The 24,961-nt window shown below is 41.5% G+C and overlaps 1 protein-coding gene across 2 annotated transcripts in view; it reads right to left on the bottom strand.

Annotated features, from left to right (window-relative positions):
- CNTN5 (contactin 5) overlaps window positions 1-24,961 on the bottom strand; it is a 2,193,251-nt gene that overhangs the window by 443,398 nt on the left and 1,724,892 nt on the right. For both annotated transcript variants that reach the window (XM_073582945.1, XM_073582944.1), the window contains 2 exons: window positions 21,522-21,651; window positions 14,613-14,763 (listed from right to left, as the gene is read on the bottom strand). In XM_073582945.1, coding sequence (XP_073439046.1) covers window positions 14,613-14,763; window positions 21,522-21,651 — 281 coding nt within the window. The remainder of the gene's footprint in view (window positions 1-14,612; window positions 14,764-21,521; window positions 21,652-24,961) is intronic.

Below are 24,961 nucleotides of genomic sequence, written 5' to 3' on the forward strand. Positions count from 1 at the left end.
TTGGCCAATGGGATTGTTGTGTCGGCAGTGTCCTTGGACCTTCTGGAGGAGATCCGTAGGTCCCCAGAACAAGCTCCTGTCACTACGCCCCCCAAAAAATTGTTCGTCCCGGCCACGTTTCGCCTACAAGTTCTTAAAGAATCGCATGACTCTGTTCTGGCAGGCCATCCTGGTCTCAATAATACCATCAGACTGGTAACTAGGAACTTTTGGTGGCCGACGGTGGTTAAGGACTGTAAAGGCTATGTGTTAGCGTGTGAAGTCTGTGCCCGAGCCAAGTCCCCCCATAATAGCCCTGCCGGCTGGCTCCAGTCCTTGCCCACCCCTGAGAGTCCATGGACCCACATCTCCATGGACTTCATTACGGACCTGCTGCCCTCAGATGGGAAAACGTGTATCTGGGTGGTGGTGGACAGGTTCAGCAAACAGTGTCATTTTGTCCCCCTGTCTGGGTTACCTAACTCCGAAACCTTGAGTAAACTGTTCATTGTGCATGCTGTATGTCTTCACGGTGCTCCGGTGAATATTGTGTCCGACAAAGGTGCCCAGTTCATCTCAAAATTCGGGAGGGCGTTCTGCAAACGCATTGGGATTGAGTTGTCCTTCTCCTCTGCCTACCACCCCAAAACCAATGGTCAAACCGAGCGTACCAACCAGACTCTGGAGCAATACCTCCACTGTTATGTGTCAGAACATCTGTCCGATTGGGTGGAACATCTGCCACTAGCTGAGTTTGCCCTAAATAATCGATACCAGGACTCCATTAAGACTACCCCCTTTTTATGCAACCATGGACTGCATCCGCGCTTTGGTTCATTCTCGGCCAGGATGTCGGAGCTCCCTGGGGTAGAGAAAAATATAAATTGCTTAAAAACGATTTGGTCTGAGGTAAACTCGAACTTGAAAGGGGCCCAGGTTAGACAGGCTTCAGCTGCAAACAGACGGCGATCTAAGGGGCCACACCTGGGAATTGGGAGACAAGGTTTGGCTCTCTACCAAAAATATCACGCTTAAAGTGCCGTCTGCCAAACTGGGTCCCAGATTTATTGGCCCATATGGAATTATAGAGGTGATTAACCCAGTAGCCTTCCGTTTAAAACTTCCTCAGTCATTTAAGTTGCCCAACGTGTTCAACAAGTCTCTCCTTAAGCTGTATCACTCCCCAATTCACCCTGTCCAGTCCCCTCCTCTATGCGATGAGGCCACATGTTATGCAATAAATGGTTTTCTAATGGCTTGACAAACTGTTATCAGCATTCCTTTAACGCAGCACGCATGCGCGGCATGGCCCTGTTTTGCGCGTCGGCTCCCGGCGTCTGTGGTGCCACAGTGACGGCCTTTGTAGGACGTCACGTGTCACTTGACGCCGTCGCCGCCGCTCATCTCATGGTCCTGTTGGCGCATGCGTCATGTAGCGGCGTCTAGGTTGTCTGCTCCGTCTATGAGACTGGATCTCAGTATCTGATTGGCCAATTGGTTTCCATGATGATTATGGTTGCGGTGGACGCTAGTATTGTGATTGGATGCTGGGACTTTTTAAACGCACCTTTTCCCCCCCATGGTTACGCCCCTTGAGAAAGGCATCCCAGCCGAAACGCGCATTGGGGTAAACGCTCCCGGATCAAATTTGTGCCTCCGCTTGTATATTAGGTAATTTACCGTGCATATCATTACTTTGGGTGCGGTGGCTTTTACAATTGTCCTATAGGCTCCAGCTGCGGGAATGTGCAATATTGGGGGTTATATGATGGTTATTTGTAGTCGCATTTACTGTTGATGATTTTATGTAATCTTTTATTGCATAACATGAGGTCTATCGTATACTATATGCAATTCTTTTTGGTGAGTTTAAAGTTCTATCTCTCCAGCAATATAAAATCTACCCTATATTCAATATATTGTCTACATTCCACATACTATATAATATGACAAATTTGATTCGTGGGGCGTTTTTTTGCAACTTGTGCCAACAGGGGTAACCTCTCCTCTCCCTATATTTGTATATCCCAATAAAAATATACATTTTTCTATTTTTTCAAAATATATGGGTTTTGTCGTTTTTCTTTGTTTTTTTCGTTTTTATAACACATGCGATTTCCCTTGTTATAGTCCCTTCAGCATCAGTATATCTATAAATCACCTATGTGTGTGAAGTTATGTGATGTTATTAACAAGATATTTATATCTTTTGTAATAACAAGTAAATTCTAATAACTGTTTAAATTCCCATTACAAGGTTGTCAGCGCAAAATTAGTACATGATGGGTTTAGAGATACGTGTTGTTCAGAATTTACCAAAGTGTGAAATTGACATTAGACAAAAGGTTGAAATAGAGAACAATGCTGGCAAAGGCAATTTTCTCCTGATTTACAAAACATATTAAACAAATGAAAAACAACTTATTTAACATTTCAGTCTCCTTGGAATAGATTATAGCTCATTTGTGACCCAGTTCTGTAGTGTAAAACACCATTATGCACGATCTGTGGAGGCACATTTACACTTTAATCTCTTCCTCGAATGACAAAGTGTTATGGGAAGTGGTGACGAATATGCAACAGAAAATAGAGACATCAAAGAAAATGATATTCCGTAAATTACAAAACAGAGAGGCCTCATTATCCCACCATAATTCACTGCATAAAATGGCACATCTATTAGATGCATCAATTCCGGCGCTTTGCCCGGCTCTTCCCACTTGCCCTGTAGTGGTGGCAAGTGGGGTTAACATTTGTGGGGTTGATGTCACCTTTGTATTCTCAGTTGACATCAAGCCCACTGTTTGGTAATGGAGAGGCATCTAAAAGCCTCCCAGCCACTACTAATCTTATAGTGGTATGGTAAATAATGACACAGCCAGAATAAAGCATTTTATTTGAAATAAAATAAAACACACTTTTCCATTTTTATTTTATTTAAAAATAACAAACGCAGTTATACTCACCTAATGCCCATTTCATCGAAGCCCTTGGCTTCTGTAATAAAGCAACAATAAAAAACAATATTCCTCACCTTTTCATCACTTTGTCCCACACCGTAATTCATGTCTGGGGGCAAATAGTTTTCAACCTGGATGGTGCCAAGATGTGATGGTTCAGGCTGAGAACCACTGGTGAATGAGCTGCTGTGAGTGCAGTGTCAGTGACCAGCAGTGACATTGAGTTTACTGCCAGTCACTGAGCCTGCACTCCCAGCTGGGCTGAACTGTGGTGATCTCGGTGAGATCCCCACTAGCACAAAGAGAAAAGGTTTCATGGTACAGAGGTGAGTTCAGAGAGAGAATTTCACTGCGGTGAACATGAACTACGGTGATTAAACAGAGTCAGCATGGGTTTGTAACTAATAAGTCATGTCAGACCTACTTAATTTCCTTCTATGACGGTATCACTGATTGGGTAGATCAAGGAAATGCTGTAGATATAGTATATCTTGACTTCAGCAAAGCATTTGACAAAGTCTCTCATACAATCCTTATTGAAAAAATGACTAAGTATGGAATGGACAAGGCAACTGTTAGATGGATTCATAACTGGCTTAGTGATAGGACCCAAAGAGTGGTCGTAAATGGCTGCACATCCAGTTGGAAGAATGTCTCAAGTGGGGTACCACAGGGCTCTGTCCTGGGCCCTGTATTGTTCAACATCTTTATCAACGATTTAGATGAAGGAATTGAGGGTAAACTGATTAAATTTGCTGATGACACAAAGCTAGGAGGGATAGCTAATACTAGAGAAGAGAGAGAGAGGATTCAAAAAGATATAAATAAACTGGAGCAGTGGGCAGCAACTAACAGAATGGTTTTTAACAGGGAGAAATGCAAAGTACTACATCTTGGCAATAAAAATGAAAAAAGCATATATAGAATGGGAGGAATAGGGCTAAGTGACAGTACGTGTGAAAAAGACTTGGGTATACTAATAGATCACAGACTGAATATGAGTCAACAGTGTGATGCAGCAGCAAAAAAGGCAAATGCAATTCTAGGATGTATTAACAGAAGCATACAGTCTAGATCACGTGAAGTCATTATTTCCCTCTACTCCTCTTTGGTCAGACCTCATCTGGAATATTGTGTCCAGTTTTGGGCACCACATTTTAAAAAAGACATCAACAAACTGGAGCAAGTTCAGAAAAGAGCGACCAGAATGGTGACCGGTCTGCAAACCCTGTCTTATGAGGAAAGGTTGCAGGATTTGGGAATGTTTAGTTTGCAAAAGAGAAGACTGAGAGGAGACTTAATAGCTGTCTACAAATATCTAAAGGGCTGTCACATTGTAGAAGGATCAACTTTATTCTCATTTGCACAAGGAAAGACTAGAAGCAATGGGATGAAACTGAATGGGAGGAGACACAGATTAGATATTAGAAAAAACTTTTTGACAGTTAGAGTGATCAATGAGTGGAACAAGCTGCCACGAGAAGTGGTGAGTTCTCCTTCAATGGAAGTCTTCAAACAGAGGCTAGACAGACATCTGACTGGGATGATTTAGCAAATCCTGCTTTGAGCAGGGGGTTGGACCAGATGGCCCAGGAGGTCCCTTCCAACTCTACGATTCTATGATTCTATGAATTGCACCATGAGACTTTTTCTCACTGTGTTAGTGGGGATCTCACCAAGGTCACAGCAGTTTAGCCAGGCTGTGAACGTAGCCTCAGGGACCGGCATAAACCTCGATGACATGACCGCTAGTTACTGGTGCTGCCCTCACAGCAGCTCATTCATTAGTAGCCCTCAGCCTGGACGGACACATCTTGGCACCGTCCAGGTTGAAAACTATTTATCCTCCAGACATGGATGACGGCGTGGGACAGAACCATGGGCAGGTGAGGGATATTGTTGCTTTTTTATTTTTGTTTTATTACAGGAGACAAGGGATTCTGTGAAATTAGGCATTTTTCTCACATATCTGTGTTTGATACGTTTAAATAAAAAAGTTAAAGTGTGTTTTGTTTTATTTCTAATAAAGGACTCTGCTTTATCTTGGCTGGTTGCCAAAAATGAGGGGACCCCACGCCGTTTCGTTTTAATATTTATTTAAATAATTAAAAATATGGCATGGTGAACCCTCTATTCTTGATAACCAGCCTTGATGAAGTTGACAGCTGAGGGTAGCAGCTCTCAGCTGTGAGTTTTGCCTGTCTGGGGAATTCGCACATTTTTTTAAAAAAAAAACATTTACTTACAGCGCAGGGGCGCCGCTCATGAATATTCCCATTATCCCCGGGATAGTTAGATTTTTAGGGATTAACTCTTTAAGTCTTCACCATTTATAACAATATATAACATATTTCTTTGCACATACTATTAAAACTAACAAACAAACAAATGCTATGAAAAAAATAATGTAGAAAGTCATTATAGAACTAAAGAAACACCGGAGGACGGAGCATTGCATAATTAAATGGCAATGTCTAAAATGTCACCGTCTAAATTAATTTCCTTTCCCATTGTCTAGTTTTCCTTAGACCGCATACCCTTTTCTATTACTTTATTCAGACTTCACAAAACCTCGTGTGACTTTCTAGAAGGTTTGTCGAATTAGCTTGTGACCTGACTTTTTAAATAACAGCTGCAATGACACATTTCAAAACCATTCAGCAGCTCGGAAAAAAGAAGTGAAAACTTTGAGCGTATTTAATAATTTATTATGGAGAAAAGAGATAATTTAGAGTAAGGCAAACACAAATCCTCACAGCGTGTAATGAATGCCAATCGTGGCCACCACAATGCCGGTCTTTTCTTGCTTATTTTTACATTGTTTGGATTGCATCTCCCATATCAAGTCTTCTAAGACCTTCGAGAGACGTGTCAAAGAGTTGCATCTCAGGACTCCATAAGTAGAGCATAGGATCCTCTAACTCTCCCCCTCGTGAAGTGCCGCTTTGAAGCTTATGCTGAAGCAATATATGGTTTTCTCTGCCAACTACTCCATAAACCTGCACATTCTGATGAAAAGAGTGTGCATTTCAATTGATGGGAGACCTCTTCCAGATGTGTCCACCTAGCTTTTTGAGTATTTCCTCTATAAAAATGAGTTCCATTATCACAATCTGGAAGCAAAACCTTTGAAAGGCTGCAATCTGCATCACAACCACTAGGTGGCCACATATAGACACATATAGCATAAACAACTCCCAGCAGAGTATCACAAAAGGATTTTTTTTTAAACTGTCATCTCATGCCATTCATCTCAGGATATGTTGAGTCAAGGGAAAGGGTAAGTAATGACATATTTAAAACTCCCTCAGAATAAAGCCGTGCTGAATTTTTCTTTCAGTATTTCAACCAACATAAACCATCAAAAAAACTGTAAGGCCTTGTACCTGCCAAACTATGTGGCTTTTGCCAACCATTAAAATAATCTGAATGACCAGCTTTATTCTGGAGATTCCTTGAGGTAAGGTTGAGATTTATGCTATACTGAGTAGAAACTGGACAATTATAGGATGGAAAAATTTTCCTATGTGAAACAATAATGAAATTAAAGTGTAGTAGTAGTTTCAAATGATAAGAAAAATAACACCATATCTGACCATTATATGACTAGTATCCTGATTTTTCCAATACTTTTCTTCTCTGCAGACTCTATTTCTAAATTTCAGATGTCTCTGAGCTAGTGAGTAGAAACCAGCTGCTGTGTTGTCTGAGCTGGTGGGTAGAGACTAGCTGCTGTGTTGAGAAGCAAGGAGAGGGATGAAGGAGCTTACCACGCTAAGAATGTGTAACTGGAAGATTTGGCCTGGAGTTCCTCCTGAGGGTGCCGTTTCCACTGGTGATCAAAGGAAGGTAGATGAAAAATGAGGAAAGATTCCGGCACAACCATCCAGGGATAGAATACATTTTTTATTCAAACGTAGTTAAAACATTAAAAGGCGAGGCCTCGTACCTGACGCATTTCAAGTGTATACACACCCTTAATCATTTATTTTAGTAATTATATCTTAGTAATTTATTTTATTCCTGGATGGTTGTGCCGGAATCTTTCCCCATTTTTCGTCTAGCTGCTGTGTTGTCTGAGCAGGTGGGTAGAGACTAGCTGCTATGATGTCGCCACATACAGCACACACAAACATGAAGGATTCATGCTCTCCTGTCTCCATGTGACATATGTTCAGAAGCAGGAATAGCAACATAGAGGGCATTATATGACAGTATTAAGCAGTGTAGCTGTGAATCCAGCATTGGAGTGAGATAAAACACTTACTAAAAAAAATACAGTCTGTGTGTGTATATGTGCCTTTATCTGTCAGTCCGCTCCTTCTATCCTCTAGGTAGACTTCAACAGTCAGCTATAATTTTCTGAGAAGTCAATAACACATTATCAATAAACTATCACGGAGATCATAACCTTGCATGAAAAGTAGAAATATAGTGCATGCTGAACGCTTTGTGGAGGATGTTTTGAGTAATGAATCATATGATGCTTTCAAAACTCTCACCACAACCACTGGGGGTCTTTATATAGACACGTATAACCGAAAGAGCTATCGGCAGAGTATCACAAAACCATGTTTTTTCTTTTTCAAAGCTTGTCATCTGGGTGTGCACCACTCATGCCGGCGAATGTTTAACTTGACCTTATCTCAGTATGTTACATAGTACTTTGGTTGACCACCTCTGATGTAAAGTACCTAACCTCACGGCACAGTCCTTTGCACCGATTCGTGAATTCATATGGTTAATACAACCTGCTTCTTTCTCCTCCACATTACTCCTCTGACAAAGTAAGACTTTCCTCATCAGTTTTATATGTCCATTTATTTCATTTCAATTATGCCAACCTAGCAAACCGGCGAAAACCTGCAAATCTGAAAGGACCATCCATCAATGGACGTCTACGCGGCTCAATGTCTTTCCCAGGTTTAAAAATGTCTATGAACGTCGGATCTGACATCTGGACCATTGAATTATATGTCTGAATATTAAAAATACATGCAGCTATAGAATTTATGTAACAGTATGAAATATAGCATACAGTATATATGTGTCAGGGCATAAAACCTCCCGGACCATTAGTGAGATGATCTGTATGGCAATCCGGAATGTCGCCAAGTCATTCAGCCTGACACATTGCGTCATAATAACCATCAATGTCGGCCATAATGTCAACCTAAGTCTCATTTATTACTAGGTAGACTTGGATACTAGAACTGTACGGTAATCTCTACTTCTCACCATAAAAGTTGGCCAGGATTAAGAAGAAAGATGGCCGCTTTCTTTCAAGAACAGCACCAGACCTGTCCACCGATTGTGCGCGGTCCCGCTCATGTTAGTTCAGGTGGATACAATTCCAGACACAACCCATGAACAAGTGCGATGCTGTTTCGGGAAGCCATATTCTTATTTTACTAAACAGCCCATTTAATGACACGGCACATGATAGCAATGGATGTCATCCAGTCCACCATATAATACTAAGATCTCATTAACAGAGGCGTTGGAGCGAAAAATCCTACTAGAGACTAAAGCAAATGGGCTGCATTACAAATTGTGATTTTTCTTAAAGGGATTGTTCAAACCTTAGTAGAGCATGTGAAAAATAGTGTAAAGTGTAAAGTGAAGTAAATGCAAGATAGATAGATGGATAATAGATAAATAGATAGGTATGGGACAGATAGATAGATAGATAGATAGATAGATAGATAGATAGATAGATAGATATGGGATATATAGATGTAAGGAGGAAGACCGGGTTGCGGATACCTGTATTGGGCAGGGTCCAGAACTATCGAGGCTGCGTCCTGTGTTGCCCAGGGGAAGGAACAGGGGACCGGACAGGCCTCATGACCCAGGAAGAGGGGGCATGGTTATACAGGAAACAGAGCCAAAAGAGCGAAGCAGCAGGCAGTTTCCCGCCGTCAGGGAGAGTGCAGCAGGGTGAGCAGCGCACTCCGCACCCAGAGCAGCAGCGCCGTGACGTATTGCGGCCAAGATTTCCTGGACACTCCAGCGGGGCAGTGAGGGTGGAAAGTGCTGGGTGCTCAGCTAAGGGTAAGACCGCATTTGTGCAGGGAAACGTGAGCCGGCTACAGGGTGTTAAGTTGCGGTCCGGACAGCACACATCAGCCCACGTGTGATATCGGGATCTCTGCAGCTCTCTCTACTTTAGCTGCACAGGCTTATGGACTAGGGGCTCAACGGGCAAACCCGGAGACCGCCCGTTGCCGCCAGAAGTTGGACGGCTAGATTTGGGACCCCACCTGAGGACACGACACCGGCTGTTGCTGGTGCTACAAACCCCAAAGGATCATCTGCGGCTGAGGAACCTAAGGACACAATAAGGTGATAGCTGGACTGCTGTTATATTATAATCTTCTCTTGCAATTTAACTGTTATCTCCCTATGAGGAGTCTCTGTATTGTTACAAATTAAATGACTTAAAAAATAAACCACACAAAAATTGAGCTTGGTTTGATTTGATACACAAGCAGCATATAACTGCATGTTGACATTGGCCATAAAACATAAAACCTGCAAAAGACAAAATGAGCAAAAACCCTGCTGTAACTAAATAAGTAAAAGCAAAAGTTCACACATTGAGGTCAATTTTGACACAAGGCAAGGTATTTAATATTAGACAGTGTAGGACGTGGTGGGATGACTTTCATGCTATTTTTGATCAAAAACAGCATTACAAAAACTCTGTATTATTTAGATGCACTTTTGCTTTTACTTATTTAGTTACAGCAGGGTTTTTGCTCATTTTGTCTTTTGTAGGTTTTAAATTAAATTATTAACCTGTTAACTAGAGTTGAGCGATACCGTCCGATACTTCAAAGTATCGTATCGGATGGTATCGGCCGATCTTTAAAAAAAGTATCGGTATCGCCGATTCCGATACCGGAAGTCCCATTCAAGTCTATGGGACTTCCGGTATCGGAATAAGAAAAACCCTTTCCTGCCCTTGTACAGCCTCTCTGGGGTCTGTACGGGCCTTTCGGGGGGCTGTGCCGGCCTGCCAGGGGGTCTGTGCAGGCTCCGGTGGTCTGTGCCGGCCTGCCGGTGGTCTGTGCAGGCTCCGGGGGGCTGTGCCGGCCTGCCGGGGGGCTGTGCCGGCCTGCCGGGGGGCTGTGCCGGCCTGCCGGTGGTCTGTGCAGGCTCCGGGGGGCTGTGCCGGCCTGCCGGGGGGCTGTGCCGGCCTGCCGGGGGGCTGTGCAGGCTCCGGGGGTCTGTGCAGGCATCGTCTGATGGGACTACAAGTCCCATCGGGCGATGCCTGCTACCATGACAGTGATTGACACATTAGCCAATGATGGGACAGTAGTAGTCCCATCATCCGGCTAATGTGTTAAATGTAAAAAGAAAAAAAAAAAATTACATGCTACATACATACTACATGCATACTACATACATGCTACATTCATACTACATACTACATACATGCTACATTCATACTACATAAATACTACATGCAACATACATACTACATGTATACTACATGCATGCTACATACATACTGCATGCTACATACATACCACATATATACTACATACATACTACATGCATGCTACATGCATGCTACATGCTACATACATAACACATATATACTACATGCATGCTACATACATACTACATGCTACATACATACTACATATATACTACATGCATGCTACATACATACTACATGCTACATACATACTACATATATACTACATACATACTACATACATACTACATGCATGCTACATGCATGCTACATACATACCACATACATAACACATATATACTACATGCATGCTACATACATACTACATGCTACATACATACCATATACATACTACATGCATGCTACATACATACTACATGCATGCTACATACATACTACATGCTACATACATACTACATACATACTACATGCATGCTACATACATACTACATGCATGCTACATACTACATGCTACATACATACTACATATATACTACATGCATGCTACATACATACTACATGCTACATACATACCACATACATACTACATATATACTAACTGCATGCTACATACATACTGCATGCTACATGCATGCTACATACATACTACATACATACTACATGCTACATACATACCACATATATACTACATACATACAATACATTCATACAATACATACATAGACATACAGTACATATAACATAGAGTAACATACTTACCAATACTTGTCACATTGTTCCCCGAAGCCATTGTCTTTTCCGGAATAAATATTAACATAACAAACCACAAAAATACTCACCCACGATCCGAAGCAGTCCACGAGTGTGTCCCACGACGATCTTGGGTAGAGAACTGCAGCATCAGCTGTTGCTGCCGTTCTCTACGGGCTGCAGGAATCCAATGACGGAAGGTAGGTATCCTTCCGCACTGTATTCCTCCGCCACTTAAAAAAAAAAAAGTCCCTAGTCTCACTTTATGCCATTGCTGTGTGGGAATTTCCCACGCAGCAATGGCATAAAGTGAGACTAGGGACTTTTTTTTTTTAAGTGGTGGAGGAATACAGTGCGGAAGGATACCTACCTTCCGTCATTGGATTCCTGCAGCCCGTAGAGAACGGCAGCATCATCTGATGCTGCAGTTCTCTACCCAAGATCATCGTGGGACACACTCGTGGACTGCTTCGGATCGTGGGTGAGTATTTTTGTGGTTTGTTATGTTAATATTTATTCCGGAAAAGACAATGGCTTCGGGGAACAATGTGACAAGTATTGGTAAGTATGTTACTCTATGTTATATGTACTGTATGTCTATGTATGTATTGTATGAATGTATTGTATGTATGTAGTATATATGTGGTATGTATGTAGCATGTAGTATGTATGTAGTATGTATGTAGCATGCATGTAGCATGCAGTATGTATGTAGCATGCATGTAGTATATATGTAGTATGTATGTAGCATGCATGTAGTATATATGTAGCATGTATGTAGTATGTATGTGGTATGTATGTAGCATGTAGTATGTATGTAGCATGCATGTAGTATATATGTAGTATGTATGTAGCATGTAGTATGTATGTAGTATGTATGTAGTATGTATGTGGTATGTATGTGGCATGTAGTATGTATGTAGCATGCATGTAGTATGTATGTAGCATGCATGTAGTATGTATGTAGCATGCATGTAGTATGTATGTAGTATGTAGCATGTATGTAGTATGTATGTGGTATGTATGTAGCATGTAGTATGTATGTAGCATGCATGTAGTATATATGTAGTATGTAGTATGTATGTAGTATGTATGTGGTATGTATGTAGCATGCATGTAGCATGCATGTAGTATGTATGTAGCATGCATGTAGTATGTATGTAGCATGCATGTAGTATGTATGTAGTATGTATGTAGTATGTATGTAGCATGCAGTATGTATGTAGCATGTATGTAGTATGTATGTAGTATATATGTAGTATGTATGTAGTATATATGTAGTATGTATGTAGCATGCATGTAGTATGTATGTAGCATGCATGTAGTATGTATGTAGCATGTAGTATGTATGTAGCATGCATGTAGTATGTATGTAGCATGTATGTAGTATGTATGTAGTATATATGTAGTATGTATGTAGCATGTAGTATGTATGTAGTATTTTTTTTTTTTTTTTTTTTTTAACATTTAACACATTAGCCGGATGATGGGACTACTACTGTCCCATCATTGGCTAATGTGTCAATCACTGTCATGGTAGCAGGCATCGCCCGATGGGACTTGTAGTCCCATCGGACGATGCTTGCACAGACCCCCGGACATCAGCACAGCCCCCCGGCAGGCCGGCACAGCCCCCCGGCAGGCCGGTACAGACCCCCACAGGGTGCACAGACCACCGGCAGGCCGGCACAGCCCCCCGGCAGGCCGGTACAGACCCCCACAGGGTGCACAGACCACCGGCAGGCCGGCACAGCCCCCCGGCAGGCCGGTGCAGACCCCCACAGGGTGCACAGACCACCGGCAGGCCGGCACAGCCCCCCGGCAGGCCGGTACAGACCCCGGGCAGTCCACACAGCCCCCCGGCAGGCCGGCACAGCCCCCCCGGCAGGCCGGCAGAGACCCCCGGAAGTCCCGAAATGACGGCGCATCATGATGCGCAGACACCGCGCATCATGATGACGTCAGTCTGTCAATCAACTTTGAACTTCCGATTCCGATGCCGAATTCCGATATTGAAAAAATATCGGAAGTCGGTATCGGAATTCCGATACAGCAAGTATCGGCCGATACCCGATACTTGCGGTATCGGAATGCTCAACACTACTGTTAACCATTGATTGCGTCACTGCATCCTGCAACCTGCTTACAGATACATAGATTTGAAATAGATAGATAGATAGATAATAGATATGAGATAGATAGATATGGGATAGATAGAAGGGATAGATAGATATTTAGATAGATAGATGGATAGATGACAGATATGAGGCTGATGAAATAAAGAAAGAAGAGACAGAATTGAAACAAAGATAAAGAAAGAAAACAAGAAAGAAAGAACAAGAAAGAAAGAGCAAAAACAAGAAAAAATGAAAGCAAGATAGAAAAAAAAAAAAAGAAAGAAAGAAAGAAAAATGAAACATAGCAGGAGAACGAAAGAAAGAAAAAAGAACAAAAGGAAGAAAAAGAAGCAAGAAATAAAAGAAAGAGAGAAAGAAAAAGAGAGAAAGAATATTTGCTTTGTAAATTGTTACCTGGCCATGCAGCCAAACTGAGCAATCGTGGGAGAAGAGCCTTGGTGAGATATATAAAGAACCCCAAGATCACTGTGACTGAGCTCCACAGATGCAGTAGGGAGATGGAAGAAAGTTCCACAAAGTCAACTATCACTGCAGCCCTCCACTAGTTGGGCCCGACGGAAGCCTCTCCTCAGTGTAAGACATATGAAAGCCCGCATAGAGTTTGCTAAAAAAACACATGAAGGACTCCCAGACTATGAGAAATAAGATTCTCTGGTCTGATGAGACGAAGATAGAATTTTTTGGTTACAATTCTAAGTGGTATGTGTGGAGAAAACCAGGCACTGCTCATCACCTGCCCAATACAATCCCAACAGTGAAACATGGTGGTGGCAGCATCATGCTATGGGGTGTTTTTCGGCTGCAGGGACAGGAAGATTGGTTGCAATTGAAGGAAACATGAATGCGGCCAAGTACAGAGATATCCTTGATGAAAACCTCTTCCAGAGCGCTCTGGACCTAATACTTGGCCGAAGGTTCACCTTCCAACAAGACAATGACCCTAAGCACACAGCTAAAATAACAAAGGAGCGGCTCAGTGACCTTTCTCGACTGGCCCAGCCAGAGCCTTGACATAAACCCAATTGAGTATCTCTGGAGAGACCTGAAAATGTCTCTCCACCAACATTCACCGTCCATCCTGACGGAACTGGAGAGGATCTGCAAGGAAGAATGGCAGAGGATCCCCAAATCCAGGGGTAAAAAACTTGTTGCATCATTCCCAAGAAGACTCATGGCTGTACTAGCTCAAAAGGGGGCTTCTACTCAATACTGAGCAAAGGGTCTGAATACTTATGACCATGTGAGATTTCACTTCCTCTTTTTTATTAAATTTGGAAAATTTCTACATCTCCTCCGATCCTATTAATTATAGAAGTAAACGTGGCGGTCTCTAACCTCTTGTTCTGCCTTACGGCTCTGTCACCTTTCATCCAGGAGACGGTGGGCTTCGGAGAGGCTTGCGGTTTACATTCCATCACGACTTCCTTGCCCTTGGTGATGATTATTGTTTTTTGCCGTTGGTTGAGCTCGAAGGATGGAGCGGACGCTGTTAAAGAAGAATACAAAGGAAAATAACAATCGCAGATCTGAAATTCCCCGCTGATACCGTGCGCGTCGGCTTATTGCGCCCATTTAGGAAGTTTATGCAAAGACATCGCTCTCCTTTTAGGCGTCTTTCAAAGCCGAACACAAAACAATCTTTAGATATTTCGTAGCGAGATCTGAATTGGTTATTTCTAAAGAAAAAAAATCATCTCCGTATGAGAAATTCCTGGGGAAGATGTTCTGAACAGCAAAACATTATTTACTACCGTCCCACATTGTACTGTGTTTATAATGGCGGCCTGCGCTGTAATATTCAGATAAGATCGCACATGGGCCCACATTGCTTCAGTTCTTTCTTTATTTTATATTTTTCATTTTCTTTCATTCAAAATTAATGGAATTTATGCACTGATTAATTTTACAACTTTATAGTCTTTTTATAGATTTTATAATAAAATATTTTTAATTCTAATGATAAATAATAGTAATACTACTACTTATTATTATTAATAATAATTTTATCATTATTATTAATCATTTTAATTGTAATCATAAATAGTAATGATAATATTAATAATGGTAATAATTATAATAATTTATTATTATTTATTATTAGAATTAAAAATGATAAATAACAATGACAAAAAACTGCTACTACTACTACTAATAATAATAATAATAATAATAATAATTGTTATTATTATTATTATTATTTATTATATTTATTTGACACCATTTTGGTTAAATGCAGTATTGAAAACAGATTTATTAAGGCATTAAACAAGAAGTCAGAAAAATTCAGAGAGCTCCATCTAGTGGTTAGTGTTGGCAAGCAAAAATGTAAAATGTTAATTTATAACACGTGAAAGGATTCGGGAGCCTATAAAGTATTATTGTTATGTTTAATTCTTCTTATTAATTATTATTATGAATTATACTAGTACTACTACTAATGATAATAATAATAATAATAATAATAATAATAATAATAATAATAATAATAAGTTGCATCTTTTCTTTTAATATAAACTAAAATTATACATCCTTGCCTCCCAACAATGGCCTCTAGGGGGAGCGCACTAAATTCATCTGACTCCCATTGAACTCCATGATAAATTAGTTTTCAATAAGCTACTTCGCTCCCCCTAGTGGTGGTTCCATGGAATCAGAGAGTGGGCTAATATTAGATTCCTATTCTTGGTACTTCACACGCACATTAGCAGCAATAGACTCAGATCTTATTAGTTTGTGTAAAAAAATTAACTGAGCATGCTGCAATCTGGTGGTTGTGAAGGGGGAGGAGGAGGTGAGATGTGATATCATCTATTGTGAATGGTGGGTCCTGCAATATCTATTATATAGAGAAGTATTACCTATTATTGTATAAGAGGAGAAGGACGTGAGCTGTGATATCACATGTTGTGATTGGTGGATTCTATGTTATCTACTGTATATAGCAGTGTTATCATTCATTGCACAGGAGGAGGAGGAGGTGAGATGTGACATCACCTATTGTGAATGGTGGATCCTGCGTTATCAGTGTCCAGTTTTGGGCGCCACATTTTAAAAAAGACATCAACAAACTGGAGCAAGTTCAGAAAAGAGCGACCAGAATGGTGACCGGTCTGCAAACCCTGTCTTATGAGAAAAAGTTGCAGGATTTGGGAATGTTTAGCTTGCAGAAGAGAAGACTGAGAGGAGACTTAATAGCTGTCTACAAATATCTCAAGGGCTGTCACATTGCAGAAGGATCATCTTTATTCTCATTTGCACAAGGAAAGACTAGAAGCAATGGGATGAAACTGAATGGGAGGAGACAGATTAGATATTAGAAAAAACTTTTTGACAGTTAGAGTGATCAATGAGTGGAACAGGCTGCCACGAGAAGTGGTGAGTTCTCCTTCAATAGAAGTCTTCAAACAGAGGCTGGACAGATATCTGTCTGGGATGATTTAGCGAATCCTGCTTTGAGCAGGGGGTTGGACCAGATGGCCCAGGAGGTCCCTTACAACTCTACCATTCTATGATTCTATGATTCTTCTGTGTATAGAGGTGTTACCTATATTGTACAGGAGGAGGAGGTGAGCTGTGACATCACCTATTGTGATTGGTGGATCCTATTTTATATACTGTATTTAGAGGTGTTATCAGTCATTGTACATAGGAGGAGGAGGTGAGCTGTGACATCACCTATTGTGAATGTGAGATGCTGTGTTATATACTGTATATAGAGGTGTAATCAGTCATTATACAGGAGAGGGAGGAGGTGAGCTATGACATCACCTATTGTGAATGGTAGATCCTATGCCATCAGCTGTGTATAGAGGTGTAATCAGTCATTGTACAGGAGGAGGTGAGCTGTGACATCACCTTTTGTGAATGGTGGATCCTATGTTATCTATTGTATACAGAGGTGTTAGTAGTAATGAGCCAGCGTGCTTGACACTGCTCATTACTCCATCGAGTATTGGGGGTGCTCAAGCGCATTGCTCAAATCCCTGTCCTGCATGATTCATGGCTGTTTGACAGCCAATCAACTTGCTGAGATTGCGTGCCATAGAAAGTAATGCAGTAGTCATGTTGGCTACTGGCATTACTGTGATTGGCCTGCCGCATTGCACCATTAGGTCTATATATGACGCAGGTACCCGATGCTTGGCTCACTGACCTCTGAAATCAGAGGATAAAATGAATATTCAGTGCTCCCCCTGCCCATCTCTCAGCACTGATGAGAACAATTACATGTTGGTACTTACAACTTTGAAAAGAGAAGCCAGGCATGGATGCACAGATACACACAGGCTTCTCTTTTCAAAATTGCAAGTACCAGCATGTGACTTTTCTCGTTGATGATGAACCTCCTACAAACTCAAACCTTTGCACATCTGTGGCACCCCAGAGTCCGGTTGCCACAGTGACATTGTCTGTCTCTGAGGGGTGATGTCATGCCTGGAGGCAGGGGGGGTCCACATGTCAGGTAACACAGAGTACATGACAATTCCTGCTGCAGGCAAGAAAGGGGAGCTTCCTTATAAATTCTGGCCAGCAGGTGTGGTTAGTGAGTCAGTAAGAAGACAGCTGAGAGAGTAAACAAGAGAGTTGTCATGGAAAGGAGAGCAGCAGCTGAGCTCATGACAAGGCAGTTAGAGACAGGAGGAGTTGGTCTGTGGAGAGGGAAGGTACAGGAGCAGAGACAAGGGGCTCTGGGGGAACTAAAATTGCATATAGCTGACCCCAGAGCAAAGCGCTGATAAAAGGGACGCCAGAGTCCTTGGCTGGGCAGGAGCTGTACGCCCTGACAACCGAATCTGGAGTGCAGAGGACTGCAAGTTCCTTGGCCACACTGAACACCTGAAGGCACGGCAGCAGACTAAGAGCCCAGGGCTGACAGTGAGCAGGACAATGCCCATGATATAGGTTCACGCTGTCAGTCATACAGGTTAGCAATCATCATGCAGGAGAGGGCCGCAGCTTAGCTACAAGCAGCAGGGACCCAAAAAGAGAGCGCTGAAGGAAGGTCCCCAACCCCACCTGGCAGGGTGGATCCCCCGAAAGCTTCCAGGTGAGCTGAACTCAATCCCTCATCTGTATGTGGTACCCCAGATTGCATTTACATTCAAGAAAAAGGTAAAGAAAACTGCACCTCTCTGTGTCCTTCACTTTTCCTCTGCACCCCAACATTCACCACCATCTGAACAATCAAATATATTTGCCCTGCGGCCCCGCTCTACCCGTGGGGAGTGGAACCATCTTTGCTGCGTTACCATCAGCCCCAGCGGCCCAGACCGCAGCGTCGGCCACCCATTGCCAAACACCACGGGTGGCGTCATGACCAAACACCACATAAATATCCTCTATTTCTTACTGGATGCTCAGGGCCATGTACTGGGTTCACTGCCACCGTGACATCCCCTTCAAAGAACCTGACCGGCCCGGTACCGAGTAACTTAAGGCCCTGTGGGGCGCGCCACATCCATGATAATCAATGTTGTTGGACAAAACTGGTAGTGGAACCTTTGTAACTACAATAGCACTTGCACTTTATTTTTTGACCTATAAAGTTCTACTTCTGTCCATCTATCACTACATTTGCATTTCTGCTATTACTTTATTCTGAATAAAAGATTCTTGTGTGTGTGTTTTTTCCTTTTTTTAATAGGTTAGTTAAGTGAGTGTCTGACAGACATCTCTCCTTTACTAACTCCAGGGATTGATGACAACTGTGTTTTTTGAAAAATCACAGCTGTCATCAACCCCAAATCCTATTATCCTGATTGCCACTGCACCAGGGCAATCAGGAAAAGCTGAGACAGGGCCTCAGAATTGGTGCAAGCAATGTGAAGTGCCAGTTCTTGAGCGGGTACAAGCTTATATTTTTAAGCTGGGAAGGTGCCAATAACCATTGCCATTAGCACCCTGAAAATATCAGCCCACAGCTGTCCTCTTTACCTCAGCTGGTTATTAAAGAATGTGGGTACACTACGTAATTTTTTCAAATTATTTATTTATTGCTAAAGAAACGCGAGGGAAATATAGTGAGAAATGGCGTTTTTTCTTCTCTTTTTTAATTTTGCTTTATATACAAGTCAATGTTCAGGAAAGAATGTTTCCTAACATTTTTTTTCCTGTAAAATCCATTATGTTGTTGGTTTTGCATATTTTATTGTAAGTCTGTAAAAGTAGCTTAATCCTTTGACAACTCTGACATACTGGATTGTCCGCCGGAAAAATGCTTAAGTTTCCCATTGACTTTCATTATGCTCGTTACTCGAAACGAGCAGCCGAACATTACGATTTTCTCAATTTGAATAAGGCATACCCAATTTGCTATACAGTATTTAGAGGTGTTATCAATCACCCAAGCATTTTAATGCTTGACCATCACTAGTTGTCAGTCATTGTACAGGAGGAGGAGGTGAGCTGTGACATCACCTATTGTGAATCTTGGATCCTGTGTTATCTACTGTATATAGAGGTGTTATCAGTCATTATGCAGGAAGAGGAGGAGGTGAGCTGTGACATCACCTATTGTGAATGGTGGATCCTGTGCTATCTACTGTATATAGAGGTGTTATCAGTCATTGTACAGGAAGAGGTGGTGAGCTGGGACATCACTTCTTGTGAATGGTGAATCCTCTGTTATCTACTGTATATAGAGGTGTTATCAGTCTTTATACAGGAAGAGGAGGAGGTGAGCTGTGACATCACTTCTTGTGAATGGTGAATCCTCTATTATCTACTGTATATAGAGGTGTTATCAGTCATTATACAGGAAGAGGAGGAGGCAAGCTGTGACATCACCTATTGTGAATGGTGGATCCTGTGTTATCTACTGTATATAGAGGTGTTATCAGTCATTGTACAGGAAGAGGAGGTGAGCTGTGACATCACTTCCTGTAAATGGTGAATCTTGTGTTATCTACTGAGAGGCAGAGGTGTTACCTTTTAATGTAATCCCATCTGTGATGGTAATGAAGCTGCTGAAAACTCTTCCATAAAGAACAGAAAGTTTGAGTCTAGTATAAGGCCTTGTGATCAGTTTGAAAAATTGCAATCTTAAAGTTTTATCTCCTCTATACAAATAATAATAAAAAATGAAAAATTATCACAAACACATTGAACATAAAAATATTATTTACATAATGGATGGTTTTATGCTGAAATATTCCTTTCACACTTTTTTCTGTTGAAATTTCGGGAAAGGTAAGAGTACATGTTTCTCTTAGTTAGACTCTGTTCACATCTGTTCGCGAACACTTTTTATCCCATCAGGCTGTCTGTCGGGTCTTTTTGACTTGGCCATTAATTTTAATTGAATGTCTTTAGCCTTATTTACTCTTTACTTTTATAAAAAAAAGAATAACAAGAGAAAAAAAATCAATGCAAACTACAAATGAGGAGATGTGACATTTACAATAAAGGGAGCCGTGATATTTCCGCGCTGCCACATTTTCTACATCAGACAAATGAGGGTCAGCGGTCAGTGAACGAGCCATGATGTGCCTTGACACTGACACTAGTTTCATAAGTAGAAAACTACAAATATTTAATCATTAAAAAAAAAAAAAAAAAAAAAAAAAAAATCCATCAACTCTTAAGGTTTATTACGATTTTTCCAAATATTTGCTCTTTGTCCTAATCATTTTCCCAATATTCTTTCTGCATCAATTACTCATAATTGTCAAGAACTCTGCTTGGTATCATTCATCAGGTTCCTTTATTCTAACTCCCAGGGGATAAATTTCCTTACTGGTCACACGATGGAGCCATGGGTGCATGACTCATTACAATGCTAAACAATGAGCGATGTACTCAAAGACAGCAAGCAGAGATGTTGAAAGCCATTGGTTTTTAATCAATGATCAATATAGGTAAATATGTGAAACTCTGCACCGTCTCTGCCTGTAGGTTCTCTTTAAATGTTCCGAAACTAGCAAAAAAAAAAAAAATCAGGCTTGTAAAAATTGGCAGACATTAGATATAGTGGAAGGGGAGGAGGGGGATGCAGCTGCAGAATCTCGGTGTGACTCATGCTGTGAAAGGGGAGGAGGGAGACACCTGATTGGTTTAGAGCACAGCTTTGATAACATATTGGGAGGAGTCTAGCCACCTAGCAAGTATGAAGAACGGAAATAAAATTTTAAAAGGAGAAGAAGAGGGAATAAAAGATTCAAAATATAGAAGACAAATGGACATCATTACAACTAATTCACATCTAAGATGCTTATGTAACATTTTGTGATTTGGGTCAGTACTTACCTAAAACTTTTAGCTCTGCACTTCCATAGATAATTCCGTAGATGTTTTCTGCCAGACATTGGTACATTCCCGCGTCCGACTGATTGACGTTATGAATCGTCAGCATTCCGTTCACCATCTCCACTCTGTTCTGTAATACAATTCCTACATGAGCACGCGTGCGGCTAAAATTCATTAGCGCTGTCCATAAAATGCCATTCATGTAGGAAAAAATACCTTTTCTTTGCATTATTTTATTATAGGAAGTAGTTATTTTATGTATGTGATTTATAAAAAGATTCAGCTCTGAATACATTGGTGAAACAGGAGCAAGATGAACATGTGTTTTTTTTCCCCCATATATGTATGGGATGTTTGTATGTATACATGAGGCTATGTTGGGGCTCATGTCATATATACAGGGGACAATGTGGGGGCTCATACTGTATATAGGAGGCTATGTGGGGGCTCATGTTATATATACAGGGGGCTATGTGGGGGCTCATACTGTATATAGGAGGCTATGTGGGGGCTCATGTTATATATACAGGGGACCATGTGGGGGCTCATACTGTATATAGGAGGCTATGTGGGGGCTCATGTTATATATACAGGGGACCATGTGGGGGCTCATACTGTATACAGGAGGTTATGTGGGGGCTCATGTTATATATACAGGGGACCATGTGGGGGCTCATACTGTATATAAGAGGCTATGTGGGGGCTCATGTTATATATACAGGGGACCATGTGGGGGCTCATACTGTATATAGGAGGCTATGTTGGGGCTCATGTTATATATACAGGGGACCATGTGGGGGCTCATACTGTATATAGGAGGTTATGTAGGGGCTCATGTTATATATACAGGGGACCATGTGGGGGCTCATACTGTATACAGGAGGTTATGTTGGGGCTCATGTTATATATACAGGGGACCATGTGGGGGCTCATACTGTATATAGGAGGTTATGTGGGGGCTCATGTTATATACAGGGGACTATGTGGGGGCTCATACTGTATATAGGAGGCTATGTGGGGGCTCATGTTATTTATACAGGGGACCATGTGAGGGCTCATACTGTATATAGGAGGCTATGTTGGGGCTCATGTTATATATACAGGGGACCATGTGGGGGCTCATACTGTATATAGGAGGCTATGTGGGGGCTCATGTTATATATACAGGGGACCATGTGGGGGCTCATACTGTATACAGGAGGTTATGTGGGGGCTCATGTTATATATACAGGGGACCATGTGGGCTCATACTGTATATAGGAGGTTATGTGGGGGCTCATGTTATATATACAGGGGACTATGTGGGGGCTCATACTGTATATAGGAGGCTATGTGGGGGCTCATGTTATTTATACAGGGGACCATGTGAGGGCTCATACTGTATATAGGAGGCTATGTTGGGGCTCATGTTATATATACAGGGGACCATGTGGGGGCTCATACTGTATATAAGAGGCTATGTGGGGGCTCATGTTATATATACAGGGGACTATGTGGGGGCTCATACTGTATATAGGAGGCTATGTGGGGGCTCATGTTATATATACAGGGGACCGTGTGGGGGCTCATACTGTATAAAGGAGGCTATGTGGAGGCTCATCATTTATTTAGGAGGCTATGTGGTGGCTCATACTGTATATAAGAGACTATGTGGGGGCTCATACTTTATTTAGGAGGCTATGTGTACTGATACTGTATACAGGGGCAATGTGAAGGCTCCTACTGTATATAGAGATACTCTATGTAGGGCCTCATATTGTATATACGGACTATGTGATAGCTCATACTGTATATAGAGAGGCTATGTGGGGGCTGATACTATAAACATGGGCAATGTGAAATCTCCTACTGTATATAGAGATACACTATGTAGGGCCTCATATCGTACATAGGGACTATGTGACGGCTCATACTGTATATAGAGAGGCTATGTGGGGCTCACACTGTATATATAGAGGCTATGTGTTGGCTCATATTGTATATAGGAAGCTTTGTGGCCATGCGCACACGCGACCAGGCTTTGGCTGATTTATTTAGAAACAAGCTATAAACTATGTAAGATAAAAGCTCTCACCGCAGGAGAATGACAGCAAATAGAGACAACAATACTATATTAGGAATTTGCATATTTTCATGCTGAGTTGGGGGAACTCTGTGCCCCACCTGAAGTCTGCCTACTTCTTTTAACATCTTTGATATGTGTATGGCCGAAGACTGGAGAATTTATATGGAGTGAGATCATGTGCTGAGTCCACTCCATTCCCGATGCCAAGTATTTTTCACAACAGACGCCCACCAGACAGTAACTGCTGATATTTTTGCTAGATCTAATCACAGAAAATTAACCCCTATATGAGGTGGTTGATAGCGACTATAGTATATAAGTAGTTAGGCAGTTTAGGAAAGTCCCATAGGTGGAAAAATTATAAACTTTGCCACGAGCCCATTGATTTTTATGTACAACCCTGACTTTGAAGGTAACCAAAAATAGGATGCAATTGTGATTTTTACATTTCAATTCTATAACTAGAAGTTTCCTACTTGTAGGAAAGAGTTCCCCGTACATACTGTAGTTATGACCAAAGATTCCCCAAATCAAAAATGTACAAATAAAATATAAATGATAAAACAAAAAGATAATAGTTGAAAAGCCTAATTCATGGCAACACAACAATACAGCGGAATGTCTTTGGTTCTTCTTTGAGTAGAAATATCAATAGACTTCTGTTCAATCCTTGGACAATCAAACCGTAAATTTCCTTTAACTTGACATGTGCTTGACGTTTACAAGAATTTTTCTGATTGCTCTTCCTTTTAAATAGGCGATACTTTGCTGGGCCTGGAGATAAATCAGAAAGCTTCAATGAAGCCCCCGGAGTAACGCTTCATCAGTCAGTGATTACCCTGGAGAGATGGACCCTGCAGATTACTTGTACTAGTCGTTCTATCTCCCTGTATATGTTCTATACAGCTCATAAATAGAGCTGAGGTGGAGCAGCGAGAGCACAGGACAGCAGCACAAATGTGTCCGAGGACACAGGAGCCGATCCGGGCTGTGGTATATATAGGAAGACCAAACATACTGTGTATTTAGCTACAGCGGGGAAAGTAAGTGCTTGATACACTCCCAATTTTACAAGTTTTCCCACCTTCAAAGAATGGAGAGGTCTGTCATTTACAGTGGGCGAAATAAGTATTTGACCCCTTGCTGACAAATTGGAGACGATGGACCATTCATTCCTCATGCTGCTCCGATAAAAGGAAAGGAGAGCGCTGATTATTTGATTCCAGTAATATGCAGAAATTCATTGAACATAGGGGTCATTTACTGATTTTTCGACGCCAGGTGCAGACACAGGAGTAAAGTTAGATTTTGCCCTTTGGAACCGTTTCTGAGAAAAGTTCCAACGAAAAACAAATATTTGCAAAATTGATATTTT

Source organism: Dendrobates tinctorius, unplaced genomic scaffold, assembly GCF_039654945.1.
Source record: "Dendrobates tinctorius isolate UK_male_01 unplaced genomic scaffold, ASM3965494v1 ptg000075l, whole genome shotgun sequence".
NCBI lineage: Eukaryota > Metazoa > Chordata > Amphibia > Anura > Dendrobatidae > Dendrobates > Dendrobates tinctorius.